The sequence below is a fragment of the Juglans regia genome, chromosome 8 (assembly GCF_001411555.2).
Source record: "Juglans regia cultivar Chandler chromosome 8, Walnut 2.0, whole genome shotgun sequence".
Classification (NCBI taxonomy): Eukaryota; Viridiplantae; Streptophyta; class Magnoliopsida; order Fagales; family Juglandaceae; genus Juglans; species Juglans regia.
Genome location: NC_049908.1, coordinates 29554017 through 29573229, shown reverse-complemented (window position 1 = coordinate 29573229; position 19213 = coordinate 29554017). Strand labels below are relative to the sequence as shown.

Sequence of the window (19213 nt, the reverse complement as noted above, 5' to 3'; positions counted from 1 at the left end):
TTACATCTTAAAATAGTAAGAATGTGCCTAAATAAAATACCTCTCATCAAAAATTAATTTGACAAGCGTTATAATTCTTTAATCATTAAACATTAGTAATAAAGAGAATCATAGTCTAATCATGAGTAATATGGCCGTTCACTCCACACGCAGGCGCGCTTGAACCACAATCACATGAATTTGGTGACGAGTTTCCATGACATGGGTGGACCATAGTATTATGCAACAGTTTTAAATATCTCATCAATGATGAGTAAAATAAATAAAACTACTATATTTTTATAACTTTCACTTGTTACATCTGAAAAATAATCAAAATAAATCATTAAAAAATCTCAGTACAATAGAACAACAGAAATATTGAAGGTGAATACCTAAAATATCACTATTCCAAAAAGGTTATGAATTAAGAAACTCCAGTAGGTAAAGTTTTCCACCCAACTTAGGAGAATGTTGATCGGCAAGAAATATGAATAGAAGAAAAAAAAGACTGATAATGGAGAATGCAAAGCAGATAGTCTATTCCTGAACATGTAATTTAATAATCAGGTAATAACAATGGGTAAGAACACCCAGAGTCTTAACACAAAAAGCAATCCACTGATCACAACTAAAGTATATTCTTCATCTACACAGCCCCAAGTAAACAAGTTCCTTGAGGGAAACAAACTATGTCATATCATGCTTCTCTAATTCACTTTAAAAAATAAATCAAACAATATAAAACACTGATACAGAAGGAAAAAAAAAATTACAGCAGTGGGAAATTGCCCTTCTTTTTTGCTAATTTTTTTTTTTTTTTGGGCATAGCCAAATGATGATTTTGAAATGCTAAATTCAGATGAATGTAGGTAGTTTCTTCCGAAGACAATGTCATACTTATCATCAGGAAAAAAAAGATAAATTTATGAACTTAATAATTTGCAAGCTAAGCTAGTTCAAACATATGAGCATTATTAAAGCCGAAATTGAAACCAAGACAAAAGAGTGAGAACAGAGCAACTACCTAGTTGGTGGCAACTTCATGGTGGAGGAGATGATCTCAAGTGGCGTAGAGGCCTCTTATCGAGGGTGGCAGAGGTCTTAATTTTTCTCGTTTGATTTGGGTCGAATTTATCAGCTGATGATGGTGGAAGAGTTGAGCACGACGGCGGTGGTGGAGGAGACAAAAAAATCTGGGTCACGCGAGGCTGCTAGAGGCAAAACGATTTTCTCTTTTGCTTTGGGTCAACGTTACAAGCTGATGGTGATGGAGGAGATGCGCACAATGCCTGTGGTGGAGTAGATGAGCACGACGCTGGTGGTGGAGGAACAATCTGGGTCGCACGGGTGAATACAGCAAAAGGATTTCTGATTTGGAATTCCTTCTCTTCGTGAAAGGCTGAAAGTAGCAGGAGGTCAATTTGGTCATTCGACCTAAGCTGATATGTACAAACAACAAACAGTAGCGTACGCAGGGATTGCTTAAGCAGACTGTACCTAGCACATCTCATATTTAAATAGATCAATAGGAAGATAATAAAAAATGAGTAGTACGGTGTTTCTCAAAATTGGATAATTATAAAGAAAGAAGATTCTTTTACTTAAATTTCATAAGTCCCCCAATGTGAATGCTTTTATAATTTGGTAATTGTTTCGGTGATCCCATTTTGTCCCAAGAAGATGCTAATTTGGTGATTCTTTTGGAGAATTTGTCGTTTGGTATTTGCCAATGAGCAATGACGGCCTTACAATCGAATTACACTTTATTTATAATTTATCAATAAAATAATATTTTTTTAAATTTCAAACACATCAAATCAAAATCAAAATTAAAATAAATATATCAAAAAATATTATTTTATTAGAAAATTATAGAAAAATTGTAAAGGAGTAGTTGTTTTATCATTTATCTATGTCAATATGACAATAACACCATGCAACGGACACGACGACAACTAGTGGTGTAAGTTTGGACTGGAAAATAGGATCGAATCGGACCGGTGGGCCGGTTTTCCAGTCTGGAACCAGTTCTTTATTTGCACAAACCAGTAGGACTCAGTCCGATTCCGGTTTCGTGGTTTCGGGACCGGACCGACCCGATTGGAGAAAAAAATAAAAAAATAAAAATATTATAGATATATAAGTTTTATACAAAAATAATATTATACAAAATATTTTTTATATATAAGTTTTATATATAATATATAAAAAGAAAAAAAATCACTCAAATATTATCACTAAGTTTTGATAAGTACATAGGACATTTGTAGTTATACTAATATAGACTGTAGTTATAGTTATACTAATATAGTTATATTAAATCACTATAACTAATACTAACCTATAATTAATACTAATAGTCTAATATAGACTATAGTTATAGTTGTACTAATATAGTTATATTAAATCACTATAACTAATACTAATATATAACTAATATTAATAGTCTAATATTAATACTATTATATAGTCTAATAATCACTATAACTAAATCACTATAGTCTATAACTATGTATTAAATGTATTACAAATATATAAAAATTATAATTATCATTAAGAAGAAGAAGAAGAACCATCTACATAGAAGAAACCAACAGAAAATGGCACCGGTTTCTCTCCAAATCTCCAAAAACCAACAGTCTAAATGACACTCTTTAGACTTCCAAAAGGCAATAATGCCAATAAACCCTAAAGGCTAAAATCAAACCTCACTCTCGTCTCTTCCTCGCCTCTCTGCAGACTGCCTCACTCTCTGCCTCGCCTCTCTGCCCCACTCTCATCTATGCCTCTCTGCCTCTCGTCTCTGTCTCGAACTCTCGCCTCTCTTCCTCGCCACGCAAACCTTTGGCCTCACCTCACGGTAATGCTTCTCCATTTTTTTTTTCATTTCATTACTTGTTAGATTTAGATATTCATTTCGGCCATGTGATAGAGAACTAAGACCTAATCGAACCCATAGATTTTCTTTCTGATCAGAGAATGAAAAAGTGATTCGTGTTCACTTCAAATTTGAATTTCACCCGCTTGCATTTATTATGCAACTCAACAACCATGTATATAGGACCCAACTACTTTCAAGTTTCTATCATAAATATTAAGTATATGTAAATTGTTAGGTTAAATTTCTGAGATTTTTTCTGCTTGGGATGAAAGAATGAAGGTGGTATAAAGCACATAACTTTATACATTAAAACAGAAGGACAAAGACTTCTATCACCATTAAAGGATGTCGACAAGTATTTCCTAGTCAATCCACAATTATAGAAAATACCTACAAAATGTTAGTGTGCTCAACAGAGGAACTCAAAGAATAGATACAATACAACAATGGAGACAAATAATTCTAAATAGAACTGAAAGAATACTTTAAAAAAATATTATTTGCACACTTTTCGTGTTATTGAAAATGCTAGCATTTTTTGTTTATGAGTTTGGGAGAATATAAAAAACAATTATCAGTGAAATGCAAAGAGTCTTGTGTCCAATTCAGTACTTTAGTTCTCTTACATGCTTGAAATCTCCTTTCTATTCTCAACTACAGATTTTTTGAAGCATTTTTTTTTTATCAACAGATTTTTAATGACAAACAAACATTTAAAAAAATTGAAAAACTGGACCGAAAACTGTAAAAATCGGAGATATCAGTTTAGGTGAGTAACTGGTACGTAGTCAATTTTAAAAAATGTAAAATCGGTACAAACATGTTCGGTCTTAAATTTTGTTTAAAACCGATCAAACTAGACCGATTACACCCCTAGCGACAACCATTAATTGATTTATTTTTTCTTAAATACTGACGTGCAACCTAGAATAGGCGTGTCTGGTGGACGAAAAGTACTAATTGCCAAATTTAAAAATTTCAAGCATAAATTCAAATGACTGAATTTATAATTAGGGAATCTTTGAGAAATTAGATAAAGATTAAAAATTTATGACTAGTCATGAAATAGTTTGTGAATGATATTAAAATAGTTTGAGTTATGATATATTATGGTATTTTGAGAAATGATATAGAAAAAGTTAAATAAAAAATAATATAGAGTTAAACTATTATTATGATATTATTTTTTAATATTAGTTTTATTTTGAGATTTGAAAAAATTAAATTATTTTTATGTTTCTTTAGAAGTTTGAAAAAATTATAATAATTAGATAATAATTAAATTAAAAAGTTTCTATTTTATATAGTATTTGAGAAAGAAATAAAACATATAATGAGATAGGATGATATGAAACTCATATGGTAAACAAAGACTCTACTCTCTTAGTCATTTTTAAATGTCATACTTTTTTGTTTTTTCTTTATTGGTTGTAAGTGCTTGTTTTTTCTTAGTCATTATTTATATATATATATATATATATATATTTATATACGTGAGCAATGCACAGTCTTATAATTTTAAAAAATAAAAAATATTTTATATTTAAATGATATTTAAAAATAAAATACTTAAAAATACATTAAATTACTCTTATATTCATGACAACTAATGGATCGGATAACGTAAACAGAATATATAAAGTTTAGTTGAAATCATACGATTGACCAATTTTACATAAATTATATAAATTTATTTTAATATTTAAATATATTCAAATTCATTTTAAAAAAATTAAACAATTCATTTCATCCCAACTAACTCAAATCAATTGGCATCATCTCTTAACTCACGAGCGGGACTACGCTCACTAGGAAGCTTTTTCTCTTTTTTTTTTGTTAATTTTTTATTACAATGTTGCTGGATTAGGAAAAGAGAAGGTAGCTGGGGAGTGGGTAATCGATCATGTTCCACTGGCAATTTTTAATTTTTAATTCCCAGTCAGCTTGCATGCTTTGTCAGGCTACATGACTTTTGTTGCCATTGAAGCTTTTCTGCTGGCTGGACATCAAAATCATGAAACGTTGCTTACATAATTAGTATTGTTAATTCTAGCACTTTAATAACATGATAATTGCATATTCCCATACATCATCAGTTTAGTCAACTTACAATTCTTAAATAGAAATGGTTGATACAAATTCATATAATTATGTTTAAAAAAATTATAAAATTATAAAAATATTTTTTTAAAAATAAAAATTCTATTTACAGTTCTGAATGGAAGATTGTATATGCAGTTAGAATAATAAATGAGGATAAAAGAGAAAAAAGTATCATTTTAAAAAAGATATTATTATAATTTTAAAATTTTTTTAAACATAACTGTATGAGTTTGCATAAATAGTTTCTATTTAGAAAATGTATGTAGACTAACTCTTTTTAAAATAATTTTTTTTCTCTTTTATCTATATTCATCAATAAGACTGTACACGTAATCTCCTAATCAGAATTGTACATTAAATTTCTCTTATTATAATGGGCCGAGTTTAAAATAAAATTTTCAAACAACGCCGGACGAACAGTAAGCTTAATTAAAATGAAGGAATATTTAATTTGGGGATTGTTTCAGTGATGCCAATTTTGTCCCAAAAAGATGGTAATTGGTGATTCTTTCGCATATCGTTTGGTATTTGTCAAGTTGCCACGCAACGGACACAGCTACAACCACATTTTAAAATTATTTATTTATTTTTTTAAAATGCTGACATGCCACCTAGAATACACGTGTCAGGTTGAAGGAAAGTACTAATTAATTGCCAAATTAAAAAATTTCAAGCCTAAATTCAAATGATTGAATTAAGAATTAGGAAATCTTTGAGAAATTAGATAGAGGTTAAAAATTGGTGAAATAGTTTGTGAATGATATTAAAATAGTTTCAATTGTGATCTATGATAGTATTTTGAGAAATGGTATAAAAAAATTTAAATATAAAATATTATAAAGTTAAAATATTATTTTTTTAATATTATTTTTATTTTATTTTAAAAAATAAAAATTTGAAAAAATTTTAATAATTAGATAATGATTAAATTAAAAATATTATAGAGTAGCCCGATCAGTTTTACCACACAGCATATTTTGAGTTTTTATTTTTTCTTTATTTTTCTTTTCACATTTTTTAATATATTTAAATATTTTTAAAAAATAAAAAGTACACTAATATACTTAAAATCACTTCCTTCATCATTAAGTAAAAAAAAAACACCTAGCAGTCACACCGAGCGGTACAAGTGGGGCGACAGGGTTGACTTTTCCTATTGAAAATGCTAGCATTTTTTGTTTCTGAGTTTGGGAGAATATAAAAAACAATTATCAGTTAAATGCAAAGAGTCTTGTGTCTAGTTCAATACTTTACATCTCTTACATGATTGAAATCTCCTTTCTATTCTCAACTACAGATTTTTTGAAGCAGTTTTTTTTATTAATAGATTTTTAATGACAAACTAACATTTAAAAAAATTGGAAAACTGGACTGGAAACTGTAAAAATCAGGGATACCAGTTTAGAAAAGTAACTAGTGTATAATTAGTTTTGAAAAATGTAAAATCGGCACAAACAAGTTCGGTCTTAAATTTTGTTTAAAATCGGATCAAACTAGACCGATTAGACACCCTTGTGACAACCATTAATTGATTTATTTTTTCTTAAATACTGACGTGCGACCTTGAATAGGCGTGTCTGGTAGACGAAAGGTACTAATTGCCAAATTTAAAAATTTCAAGCATAAATTCAAATGACTGAATTTATAATTAGAGAATCTTTGAGAAATTAGATAGAGATTAAAAATTTATGACTAGTCATGAAATAGTTTGTGAAGGATATTAAAATAGTTTGTAGTTTGAGTTATGATATATTATGGTATTTTGAGATAGAAAAAGTTAAATAAAAAATAATATAGAGTTAAACAATTATTATAATATTATTTTTGTTTTGAGATTTGAAAAAATTAAATTATTTTTATATTTCTTTATAAGTTTGAGAAAATTATAATAATTAGATAATGATTAAATTAAAAAGTATCTATTTTATATAGTATTTGAGAAAGAAATAAAACATATAATGAGATAGGATGATATGAAACTCATATGGTAAACAAAGACTCTAACTCTCTTAGTCATTTTTAAATGTCATACTTTTTTGTTTTTTCTTTATTGGTTGTAAGTGCTTGTTTTTTCTTAGTCATTATATATATATATATATATATATATATATATATATATATACGTGAGCAATGCACAGAGTCTTATAATTTTAAAAAATAAAAAATATTTTATATTTAAATGACATTTAAAAATAAAATACTTAAAAATACATTTAAATACTCTTATATTCATGACAACTAATGGATCGGATAACGTAAACGGAATATATAAAACTTAGTTGAAATCATACGATTGACCAATTTTACATAAATTATATAAATTTATCTTAATATTTAAATATATTCAAATTTATTTTAAAAAAATTAAAATGTTAAATGTTAAATATTTAAAAATATCTATTTTATATAATATTTGAGAAGGAAATAATAAGATATAATGAAATAGGATGATATAAAACTCATATAGTAAACAATGACTCTTAGGGTACGTTTGGGTAGTGAAAATATTTGAGAAGTGTTGAAAATGTTTGTGAATTGTTATGAGTAGAGATTTGAGTTGATTTGTGGGTCCCATTGAGAGTATTTTAAGTTGTTTTGATGTATAAAGTATGTTGAGTTGTTGACTTTTAGATAGGTAGTTGAAAAAGGTGTGGGTCCTATAAATATTATAGTGATTTTATTATAGTGATTTTTTAATATTAATAAATATTGTAATGATTTTATTTTATTTTTATATATAATAATGATAAATATTATAATGATTTTATTTTTAATTTATATATAATAGTGATAAATATTATAATGATTTTATTTTCATATATATAATAGTGATAAATATTATAGTAATGTTATTTTTTATTTATATATTATAGTGATTTTATTTTTTATTTATATATAATAGTAAGAAATATTATGGTAATTTTATTTTTTATTTATATATAATAGTGATAAATATTATAGTAATTTTATTTTTTATTTATATATTATAGTGATTTTATTTTTTTATTTATATATAATAGTGATTTTATTTTTTATTTATATATTTTTTATTGGCTCTTTAGTTTTTGTTGGTCGTGATCTGCTCGTTTCTCTCCCTGATAATCTGATTCATTGTTCACGTTGGCTGCTATAGCCATTTTACGCTATTATGCGCTGCTCCAAAAGTTGGACTTGCGAACACTGACCCAGCTTGGCGTTTTAAAGTCGATTCCATCAATGAGCGTCATTGTTTTGCGGTCTTCATATTTCAAAGCAGCAAAAGATCAGAGGTACGTACGTGCTTCTAATTTTTCCCATCTCTCTTAGTTATTATTTATATATATTCAGTACTATTCCCACCAATCACCATAAAGATTCAGTCATATGTCCAACTTCGCATTATTATGTTTAGATGTTGCATCTGAATTTGTCATCTGTATTTGTCCCAAGAAGTTGCTAATCTTGTGATTCTCTGAGAGAATTTGTCATCTGTATTTGTCAATAGGACAATAACGGCACACAACGGACACGGCAACAACCACATTTTAAAATCATTTATTTATTTTTTAAAAAATGCTGATGTGTCACCTAGAATACGCATGTCAAGTTGAGGGAAAGTACTAAGTACAAAATTTAAAAATTTTAATCATAAATTCAAATAACTGAATTTACAATTAGGGAATCTTTGAAAAATTAGATAGAGATTAAAAATTTGTGGATAGTCGTGTAATAGTTCTTGAATGATATTAAAATGATTTGAGTTATGAAATATTATGGTATTTTGAGAAATAATACAGAAAAAGTTAAATAAAAATTATTATAAAGTTAAAATATTATTACAATATTACTTTTTAATATTATTTTGTTTTGAGATTTAAAAAAATTAAATTATTTTTATATTTTACTATAAATTTGAGAAAATTATAATAATTAAATTAAAATATATCTATTTTATATAATATTTGAGAAGAAAATAATGAAAATATTGAGATAGGATGATATGAAACTCATATCGTAAACAAAGACTCTTACTCTCTTGGTCATTTTTAAGTGTCATACTTTTTTGTTTTTACTTTATTGGTTGTAAGTGCTTGTTTTTTCCTGCATTATATATATTCAGTACTCTTCCCAGCCACTATAAAGAGTCAGTCATATGTCCAACTTCGCCGAACATTATTAATCATGTTTCACTGCTAAATGCCGGTCGATCTTGGTTTTCATCTAATTAATTGATTCCGTTGACCATCTTGGCATCTTTGCTCTTGGTTTGCACTTTTGATGCGGATCATCGAGGAGGAAGAAATTAAAGTGAGGTACGATCATGATTTTCCAGATCAAAAGTATGAATTTATGAGTCATCATGTTTAATTAAATTCTTTCATATATATGATATTTATTTTTTCCATATCGTTTGCTTTAAAGATTTAGCACAGTTCATTAATTAGTTTAGATACCATATGTGATGATCTAGTTCTAAAGACACTGACCCCCAAAAACAAATATCTGTGTCATATTTCTTCCATAATATTTGCATTTTCACACTTGTAATTATGTTAAAAAAAAAAATTGAACTTTCAGCACAGAGCTTGACTGGATCAGGGCCTAACGAAGAAAGTGACGCATTTGTGAAAGAGTAACCGAGAGTGGTTGATCATCCTTTCTCTGTTCTTGCCTTTTGGCATATTGATAATTGCCATTTCTTTTCTTTTCTTTTTCTTTTTTCTGGTTTTTGGTGAAAAGTTTTCTCAATGCGTTCTTGGGTTGTCGTTCTACTTCTGTGATTCATTTTAGTATTGATCCGTCTTTATTGCAGTATACCACTCCCAACTCTGTTTCTGTGGATCATCGAGGAGGAAAAAATTAAAGTGAGGTACGATCATGATTTTCCAGATCAAAAATATGAATTTATGAGTCATCATGTTTAATTAAATTCTTTCATATATATGATATTTGTTTTTTCCACATCGTTTGCTTTAAAGATTTAGCACAGTTCATTAATTAGTTTAGATACCATTTGTGATGATCTAGTTCTTCAGACTCTGACCGCCAAAAACAAATATCTGTGTCATATTTCTTCCATAATATTTGCATTTTCACACTTGTAATTATGTTAAAAAAAAAAAAATTGAACTTTCAGCACAGAGCTTGACTGGATCAGGGCCTAACGAAGAAAGTGATGCATTTGTGAAAGAGTAACCGAGAGTGGTTGATCATCCTTTCTCTGTTCCTGCCTTTTGGCATATTGATAATTGCCATTTCTTTTCTTTTCTTTTTCTTTTTTCTGGTTTTTGGTGAAAAGCTTTCTCAATGCGTTCTTGGGATGTCGTTCTACTTCCGCGATTCATTTTAGTACTGATCCGTCTTTATTGCAGTATACCACTCCCAACTCTGTTTCTGTGGATCATCGAGGAGGAAAAAATTAAAGTGAGGTACGATCATGATTTTCCAGATCAAAAGTATGAATTTGTGAGTCATCATGTTTAATTAAATTCTTTCATATATATGATATTTGTTTTTTCCACATCGTTTGCTTTAAAGATTTAGCACAATTCATTAATTAGTTTAGATACCATATGTGATGATCTAGTTCTTCAGACTCTGACCCCCAAAAACAAATATCTGTGTCATATTTCTTCCATAATATTTGCATTTTCACACTTGTAATTATGTTAAAAAAAAAAATTGAACTTTTAGCACAGAACTTAACTGGATCAGGGCTAACGAAGAAAGTGACGCATTTGTGAAAGAGTAACCGAGAGTGGTTGATCATCCTTTCTCTGTTCCTGCCTTTTGGCATATTGATAATTGCCATTTCTTTTCTTTTCTTTTTCTTTTTTCTGGTTTTTGGTGAAAAGCTTTCTCAATGCGTTCTTGGGATGTCGTTCTACTTCCGCGATTCATTTTAGTACTGATCCGTCTTTATTGCAGTATACCACTCCCAACTCTGTTTCTGTGGATCATCGAGGAGGAAAAAATTAAAGTGAGGTACGATCATGATTTTCCAGATCAAAAGTATGAATTTGTGAGTCATCATGTTTAATTAAATTCTTTCATATATATGATATTTGCTTTTTCCACATCGTTTGCTTTAAAGATTTAGCACAATTCATTAATTAGTTTAGATACCATATGTGATGATCTAGTTCTTCAGACTCTGACCCCCAAAAACAAATATCTGTGTCATATTTCTTCCATAATATTTGCATTTTCACACTTGTAATTATGTTAAAAAAAAAAATTGAACTTTTAGCACAGAACTTAACTGGATCAGGGCCTAACGAAGAAAGTGACGCATTTGTGAAAGAGTAACCGAGAGTGGTTGATCATCCTTTCTCTGTTCCTGCCTTTTGGCATATTGATAATTGCCATTTCTTTTCTTTTCTTTTTCTTTTTTCTGGTTTTTGGTGAAAAGCTTTCTCAATGCGTTCTTGGGATGTCGTTCTACTTCCGCGATTCATTTTAGTACTGATCCGTCTTTATTGCAGTATACCACTCCCAACTCTGTTTCTGTGGATCATCGAGGAGGAAAAAATTAAAGTGAGGTACGATCATGATTTTCCAGATCAAAAGTATGAATTTGTGAGTCATCATGTTTAATTAAATTCTTTCATATATATGATATTTGTTTTTTCCACATCATTTGCTTTAAAGATTTAGCACAATTCATTAATTAGTTTAGATACCATATGTGATGATCTAGTTCTTCAGACTCTGACCCCCAAAAACAAATATCTGTGTCATATTTCTTCCATAATATTTGCATTTTCACACTTGTAATTATGTTAAAAAAAAAATTGAACTTTTAGCACAGAACTTGACTGGATCAGGGCCTAACGAAGAAAGTGACGCATTTGTGAAAGAGTAACCGAGAGTGGTTGATCATCCTTTCTCTGTTCCTGCCTTTTGGCATATTGATAATTGCCATTTCTTTTCTTTTCTTTTTCTTTTTTCTGGTTTTTGGTGAAAAGCTTTCTCAATGCGTTCTTGGGTTTTCGTTCTACTTCCGTGATTCATTTTAGTACTGATCCATCTTTATTGCAGTATACCACTCCCAACTCTGTTTCTGTGGATCATCGAGGAGGAAAAAATTAAAGTGAGGTACGATCATGATTTTCCAGATCAAAAGTATGAATTTATGAGTCATCATGTTTAATTAAATTCTTTCATATATATGATATTTGTTTTTTCCACATCGTTTGCTTTAAAGATTTAGCACAATTCATTAATTAGTTTAGATACCATATGTGATGATCTAGTTCTTCAGACTCTGACCCCCAAAAACAAATATCTGTGTCATATTTCTTCCATAATATTTGCATTTTCACACTTGTAATTATGTTAAAAAAAAAATTTTGAACTTTCAGCACAGAGCTTGACTAGAGGGCCTGGCGAAGAAAGTAAGTGCTGCATTTGTGAAAGAGTAACTGAGAGTGGTTGATCATCCTTTCTCTGTTCCTGCCTTTTGGCATATTGATAATTGTCATTTCTCTTATTTTCTTTTTCTTTTTTCTGGTTTTTGGTGAAAAGCTTTCTCGATACGTTCTTGGGTTGTTGTTCTACTTCCGTGATTTTAGTACTGATCCGTCTTTGCTGCAATATCCCACTCCCAACTCTGTTTATGGTCTGGTATCTACATTGATATTGTGGAATCAAAACCCCGCCCGCCTAGTTTTCATCTTTCTCTTTGCCTAATTTGGTTTCCAACTTCATCCTATTAACTCTTTACTCCAGCCTCCAGTCCATCAATGTCCTAAGGAGAGGTACTCGAATTTATTTCTTTGTTTTTCCCCGTGCTTTATTGCCATCGCAGTTTCAACTTCTATATCTTTTTTGTTTTTCATCAGTTTGTTTGAGTTTAAAAATTTTATAAAAAAAAATTCCCTAAAAAACAATTAAGAGGAAGCTGGTGACGGACCGTGGCATACAAGAATGGATATCGTTATTGCAGTTGCAGCAGAAATCGCAAAGTGCACTGTTAGACCAGTTGGACAGTGGCTATGTTATTCATGTCACTACAAGAGCAACATGGAGAATCTAAAGGAGCTGGAGAAGACGTTGCGTGATGCTAAGAACAGGGTTCAACACAACATTGACACTGCTTCAAATAACGGCGATGAAATTCACGATGATGTAAAAACGTGGTTGTCAAAGGTGGATGGTATTATACATCAATTGGCCACCAAGGAACTTGGTGGAGGTGAAGAAGAAGCGGAATCGAGGAACTCTAATGCGTCATGCCTGAACTTGAAGCAACGACATCAGATAAGCCGGGAAGCAAAGGAGATGGTGGATAATATTACTAAACTTCTTAAAGAAAAGCCAAACCTCGTCGACGGAGTCTCCTATCGGCCTCTTGATTCGCAAGATAGGGTGACTCCAACAAACATGGATTACATGACCTTGGATTCGAGGATATCAATTACGAAGAGAATTATGGAGGCATTGGGAGATGCTAATAGCAACAAGATCGGCGTGTGGGGGTTGCCTGGAGTTGGAAAGAGTACACTGATGAAAGAAATTTTCAGGAAAGCCAAGGAAGAAAGCTTATTCGATGAGGTGGCTCTGGCAAATGTGACGGAAAGCCCAAACCTAAGTCAAATTCAAGAAGAAATTGCAAACATGCTAGATCTAAAGCTTGATCCTAATTGTAAAAATGAAATGGTAAGAGCAGGCCATCTACGTACGAGGTTAGAAAAAGACAAAGAGAAGAAGATACTTGTTATCTTGGATGATATATGGAAGCGACTTGATTTGGAGGAAATAGGAATTATTCCTTCTGAAAGATGCAAAGTGCTACTCACATCCAGAGATCGACATGTACTAGCTTCTGAGATGGGCACCGAAGAGAACAGCTTTAACCTCGACACTTTAGGAGGAGAAGAAGCATGGATCTTATTTGAAAAGATGGCGGGTGATTCTGTCAAAGGTGATCCTAAATTGCGAAACACAGCAATTGAGGTAGCTAATGCGTGTCGAGGTCTTCCTATTGCACTTGTAACAGTTTCTAGGGCATTAAAGAATAAGAATTTGAGAGCCTGGAAGGATGCCCTTGTGAAACTAACAAGACTCAATCAAGAACATGACACAAAAATATGGTTACCTGTATATACTTGTATAGAGCTGAGCTATACACATCTTGTTGGTAAAGAGCTCCAATCCCTATTTTTGCTTTGTGCTCGACAAGGGTACTACATTTCCTATCAGGACTTGTTGAGATATGGTTTCGGTCTGGGTTTATTCCATGGCATTGATACATTGGATGAAGCAAGAAATAGACTAGAAACTTCAGTTAGAGATCTCCTAGATGCTTGTTTGCTACTACAAAGTCCACATAGCTCCGAGGAATTTTACATGCATGATCTTGTTCGTCATGTCGCTACAATAATTGCGAAAAATGATTATAATATGTTTGTCATGAGAGGCGATGGTGGGCAAAATGCATGGCCAGATGTCGATTCACTAAAAAGATACGAGGCGCTCTCTATTCATGGTGGAGATCATATCCATGATAAATATCTCAATGAAATAGAATGTCCTAAATTAAGATACTTTTATGTCCAGTGTGAATCTCGATATTTGAAAACCCGAAGCAGTTCCTTCCAAGGGATGGACAAGCTCGAAGTTCTGAGTTTGAGAAATATACAACTTTCATCACTTTTGCCACTTACAAACCTACAAACATTGTGTCTTGATGGATGTAAGTTGGGAGATATTCATTGGATTGGAGAACTCAAGACTTTAGTAATTCTTAGTCTTGCTCGTTCTGACATTTCAAACTTGCCAGGAGAAATAGGGTCATTGACTGGTTTGCGGTTATTGGATTTGACTGATTGTTCCAAACTTAAAGTGATTCCTCCTGATGTCTTGTCAAGCTTGGTCAAGTTAGAAGAATTGTATATGCGAAACATCAAAGTCCAATGGGAGGTTGAAGGACCCAATAATGAAGGAAAAAATGCTAGCCTTGTAGAGCTAAAAAAATTGTCACACTTGATCACCTTAGAGATAGATATTAAAGATGCCAACAATCTACCGAAAGATTTGTTTTCTAAAGAGCTTGAGAGATACAAGATTTGCATTGGACATATGAGGGGTCTATATTTCTGGTATCGTGGGGAAGAGGCCGGCTTCTCAAGAATGTTGCATTTCAAACTAAATATGAGCAGCTCCCAATTGGACTTTGGGATCAAAATGCTACTGAAGAGGACAGAATATCTTTATCTAGACGAGTCGAACAGTACTAATAGTGTCTTGCATGAATTAGATAGAGAAGATTTTCAACAACTGAAGCGTCTCCATATCTTACGTAGTTGGCATCTCCCTGAGTTGAGGACATCCTTAAAAAACTTGAAAGTTTTAATCGTGCATAACTGTGAGAAATTAAAATTTATCTTCTCATCATCGATAGCCAGAGGCCTTTCACTACTTGAAGAATTGAAGATAAGAAGATGCAACAACGTGGGAGCAATATTCATGAAAGAAGAAGAAGAAGAAGAAGGAATAGAAGAGGTGTTCTGTCGACTGCAAACCTTGGTGCTAATGGATCTTCCAAAGCTCATGAGCTTCTTAAGCACAAGAGAAACCAATTCGGAAGGCAACGACCATGATCTTCAGGTGCCGCTTCTACATCATCAGGTACATTTACACAAGTCCATGTAAATCATGTGTCAAGCACACCATAAGCATAAACATGATTTAGTTAGCATTCCCCGTGCCCAAAGTATAATTGCATGTGCCTTTGTTAGGTTGTGGCGGAAGACGCTAGCTTAGTTTTGGGGCATAAAAGTTAAATTTGAAAACAAAAATAAGATGAAATACACATAAAAAGCTTTGTCAAGGATATGTGCATCCTCGAAATTAGTTGGGACTTAATTCTCAACAATTGGTCCAATAAAAAAAAATTACAGCTAATAATACACTTGTTCCCCTGTTTAATTTTGCCTATTTTCAAATTCAAAGCACTGAAATCTTGATTTTTTAACTAACATGATAGACTTAATCCTGCAGCTTTCCTTTCCTAGTTTGAAAACCCTGCAGCTGGCAGGTCTGCCCAAAATAAAGCATGTTTGGAGTAAAGAAATCTTCTGGTTTCCAGATCTACTTAATTTACATGTTGCCAGATGTGAGAATTTGAAAAGTTTGTTTCCAGCAGCCACAGTGGCTACAAGTCTAACACAATTAAAGTCTCTCAAGATAAGAGATTGTGGGGTACTGGAGGAAATTGTCCAAAGAGAAGACGGGACGGATCCAACAACGAGGATTTTATTCGCTAGCCTAACTTCGCTAAGCCTTGATGGGTTGCCAAAACTCAAGTGGTTTTTCCAAGGGGTGCGTACTTTGGAATCGTCGTCATCTAAGGAATTACATGAGCAGGGAGGCACACTTTTCGGGGTTAATGAGGTAACAGTCCAATCAACCACTCTCTCTCAAAATTTATAGCAATGGAACTGGTCATTCACAATTCATTTATGTCAGAGTAATGATAATATAATCTTGTATTATATAAGAATTATATAGTTATTTTTTTTAAAAATGGTAAGATTTATTATTAAAAAGAATAATATTATATATAATTATGGATTGAAGAAATGATCTATATTTCTTTTAAAAAAAGTGAAATTTATTATTAAAAAATTAATTTTTTCGTATATATTTTATATTTATTTATTTTTTAAAAAATAGTACGCGACTTCTAGGTATTCTAAGATTATAAATATTATTTTTCTATTAAAAAATTATTATTTTTTATATAAATAACTTATTTATTCACTTTTTTTTTTAAATAATTATACAATACTTGCGAAGTCTCTTTATTTTGCCACATGGGATGACGCTACCTCAAACGAGAATAGGGACTTGAAAGGGTATCTGTATGTATATTTTTTTTATTAAAATATTTTTGTGAATAATTTTTAAAAAACATATTAAATAATAAACGTACAAATTATTATTATTATTTTAAAAAAAGGCACTAATATGGATTCTGTATACTTTATCAGTACATTTTGTATGTGGAAGTATCATTTTCCATACGAAACTTCTATGTAAATTTATGTCTATAGATTCCCTCTCTTGTTGATTTGTTAAGGAAAAAGTTAAAGTGGTTGAGACTTGGGTCTCGACGATGGGTTCAACAATTTTTTTTTTTTTAATTTAATGCTTAAGAAAATATCTTTTAATGTTATGTTTTTTTTTAAATATTTAAAGATATAAAAGAATGAATGAAAAAAAACATTTAACTTTATCAGGACCCATCCTCGAGCTACACCCTCGATGGGTGTATCACTATTCATTTGTTAACGACGCTTCTAATTACATGTATTCTAGATTACTATATATGACACTAAAATATTGTTTCAATAGTGAATTGAGATTTTTTTAATAGTGAATTGAGATGAAAATAGTTGAGATGAAAATTAAAAATTGATTAAAATATTGTAAAAATATTATTTTTTAATATATATATATTTTAGATTTGAAAATGTTAGATTGTTTATTGTATTTTGTTTAAAAATTTGAAAAACTTGTAATAATTAGATGATATGAATTAAGGTAGATTCGGACAAGACCTAAACATGCATGCAGCTCCACAAACCAATTTTCTCTGCTCTGCCTTTAATCGCAGCAAGTGCCTTTTTTTTTTTTAATTGAAATTTGTAATGACTTAATCCTGCAGGTTGCCTTTCCTAAATTGACAAATTTGCTTCTATGGAATCTACCCAAAATAAAGCGTGTATGTAGTAAAGACCCCCAAACAATTCTCAGGTTTCAGAATCTACAAAGAATTCATGTTTCAAAATGTGCAAGTCTTAATAGTTTGTTTCTAGCCTCGATCGGTACTTGTCTTAAGCAATTGAAGCAAATTAGAATTAGTGATTGTGGGGTACTGGAGGAAATTGTTGAGGCTGAAGGAGGAGAAACAGTGGGAAGGATGTTGGTGTTCGAGTTCCCTCAAGTAACTTCTTTGGTTCTTGAAAATTTACCGAGACTTAAGTGTTTTTACAAGGGACTGTATATTTCAAAATGGCCGATGCTAAAAAAGATGTCGATTGAAGAATGCGAGAAAGTTGAGGTACTATTTGCTTTAGGACTTGTAAGTTCTGAAAAAACAGTTGAAGAGAGGCAGTATTCTCAGATGTCAATTAAACAACCCCTTTTCTGGGTGGATGAGGTAAGAGATTATAAATTATTTAGCTCTATTAAGATTTTCACATTTAGGTAGAAGATGTAGAACTGACATCATTTTCATGAAAGTGAATGAAAATTTTACATCCCAAAAGTATAAAATCATTTTGATATGTCTTTAATTAAGTTGATGAATTTAGTTAATTAATCTCTTTAAATGGTATACTTAATCATAATATGATAATTACTAAAAAAAATACTCAGTTCTCCATATTCTATATATCATGGTTTTCATTATTTAAAGTTTTTACATATTTTTTTATTATTTTAGCCAGTCACATTAGATTATCTATCAGTTTAGCTAAATTATAAAAATAATAGTTTTAAATTTGTTTTGTTATTTCTTTATTTTAAGCCCTCTTCGCCTACCATAAATCCAATTCAAAATACAAATAGAATTTTTACACTAGAGATTCAAAAGCCAAGAAAGAAGCAAGAAAGAACAAATTAAAAAAGGAAGAGGTCCAATTTGCTTGTTGAGTAATGAAACCAAGAAAAAAAGTTTCAGTTCAAAATCTGAGAATAGGGAGTTACGATTATGATAGAATTCAAGTTCCGTCTCTTTAATTTAATTATTTTAACTACCAGTAATGGAGATGGTAAAATATATTATCTGTGTTCATGTATTTTGTGATATCTTAAATGAAACTCAGTGTTGTGATGAATTTAACAGGAGCCAGTCCGGAGCTTAGAGGTATTGAAAATTTCTAAGATGGAAAAGTTGGAAATTATATGGAATATCAAGGACTCCCATCAACGCTATATGTACAAATTTCCAAATCTACTTCATATTGATGTTTCATTGTGTGAGAGTTTGAAAAGTTTGTTTCCAGCAGCCTCGGTTGCTAGAAGTCTCGAGAAATTGCAGTCTCTCATAATAACAGGTTGTGGGGTATTAGAGGAAATTGTCGAGAGAGAAGATGGGACAGATCCAACAACGAGACTTTTATTCCCCAGCCTAATTTGTCTAGGACTTTATGGGTTACCAAAACTCAAGTGGTTTTTTCAAGGGGTGCATACTTTGGAATCGTCGTCGTCCAAAGAATTGCACGAGCAGGAAGGCACTCTTTTTGTGGTTGAAGAGGT

The 19213-nt window shown here is 31.0% G+C and overlaps 2 protein-coding genes across 4 annotated transcripts in view; both read left to right on the top strand.

Moving 5' to 3' along the window:
* LOC109004516 (probable disease resistance protein At4g27220) overlaps positions 1-19213 on the top strand; it is a 963953-nt gene that overhangs the window by 833317 nt on the left and 111423 nt on the right. The window lies entirely within an intron of this gene.
* LOC118349272 overlaps positions 9108-19213 on the top strand; it is a 50747-nt gene continuing 40641 nt past the window's right edge. The window contains exons 1-7 of one of the 2 annotated variants that reach the window (XM_035693319.1): positions 9108-9258; positions 9759-9815; positions 10318-10374; positions 10874-10930; positions 11431-11487; positions 11987-12043; positions 12310-12346. In XM_035693319.1, the coding sequence (XP_035549212.1) occupies positions 9224-9258; positions 9759-9815; positions 10318-10374; positions 10874-10930; positions 11431-11487; positions 11987-12043; positions 12310-12325 (336 nt within the window). In that variant the 5' untranslated portion in view covers positions 9108-9223 and the 3' untranslated portion in view covers positions 12326-12346. Of the gene's footprint in view, positions 9259-9758; positions 9816-10317; positions 10375-10873; positions 10931-11430; positions 11488-11986; positions 12044-12309; positions 12347-19213 lie in introns of those variants that run through there. The other variant, XM_035693318.1, reaches the window with a different exon arrangement.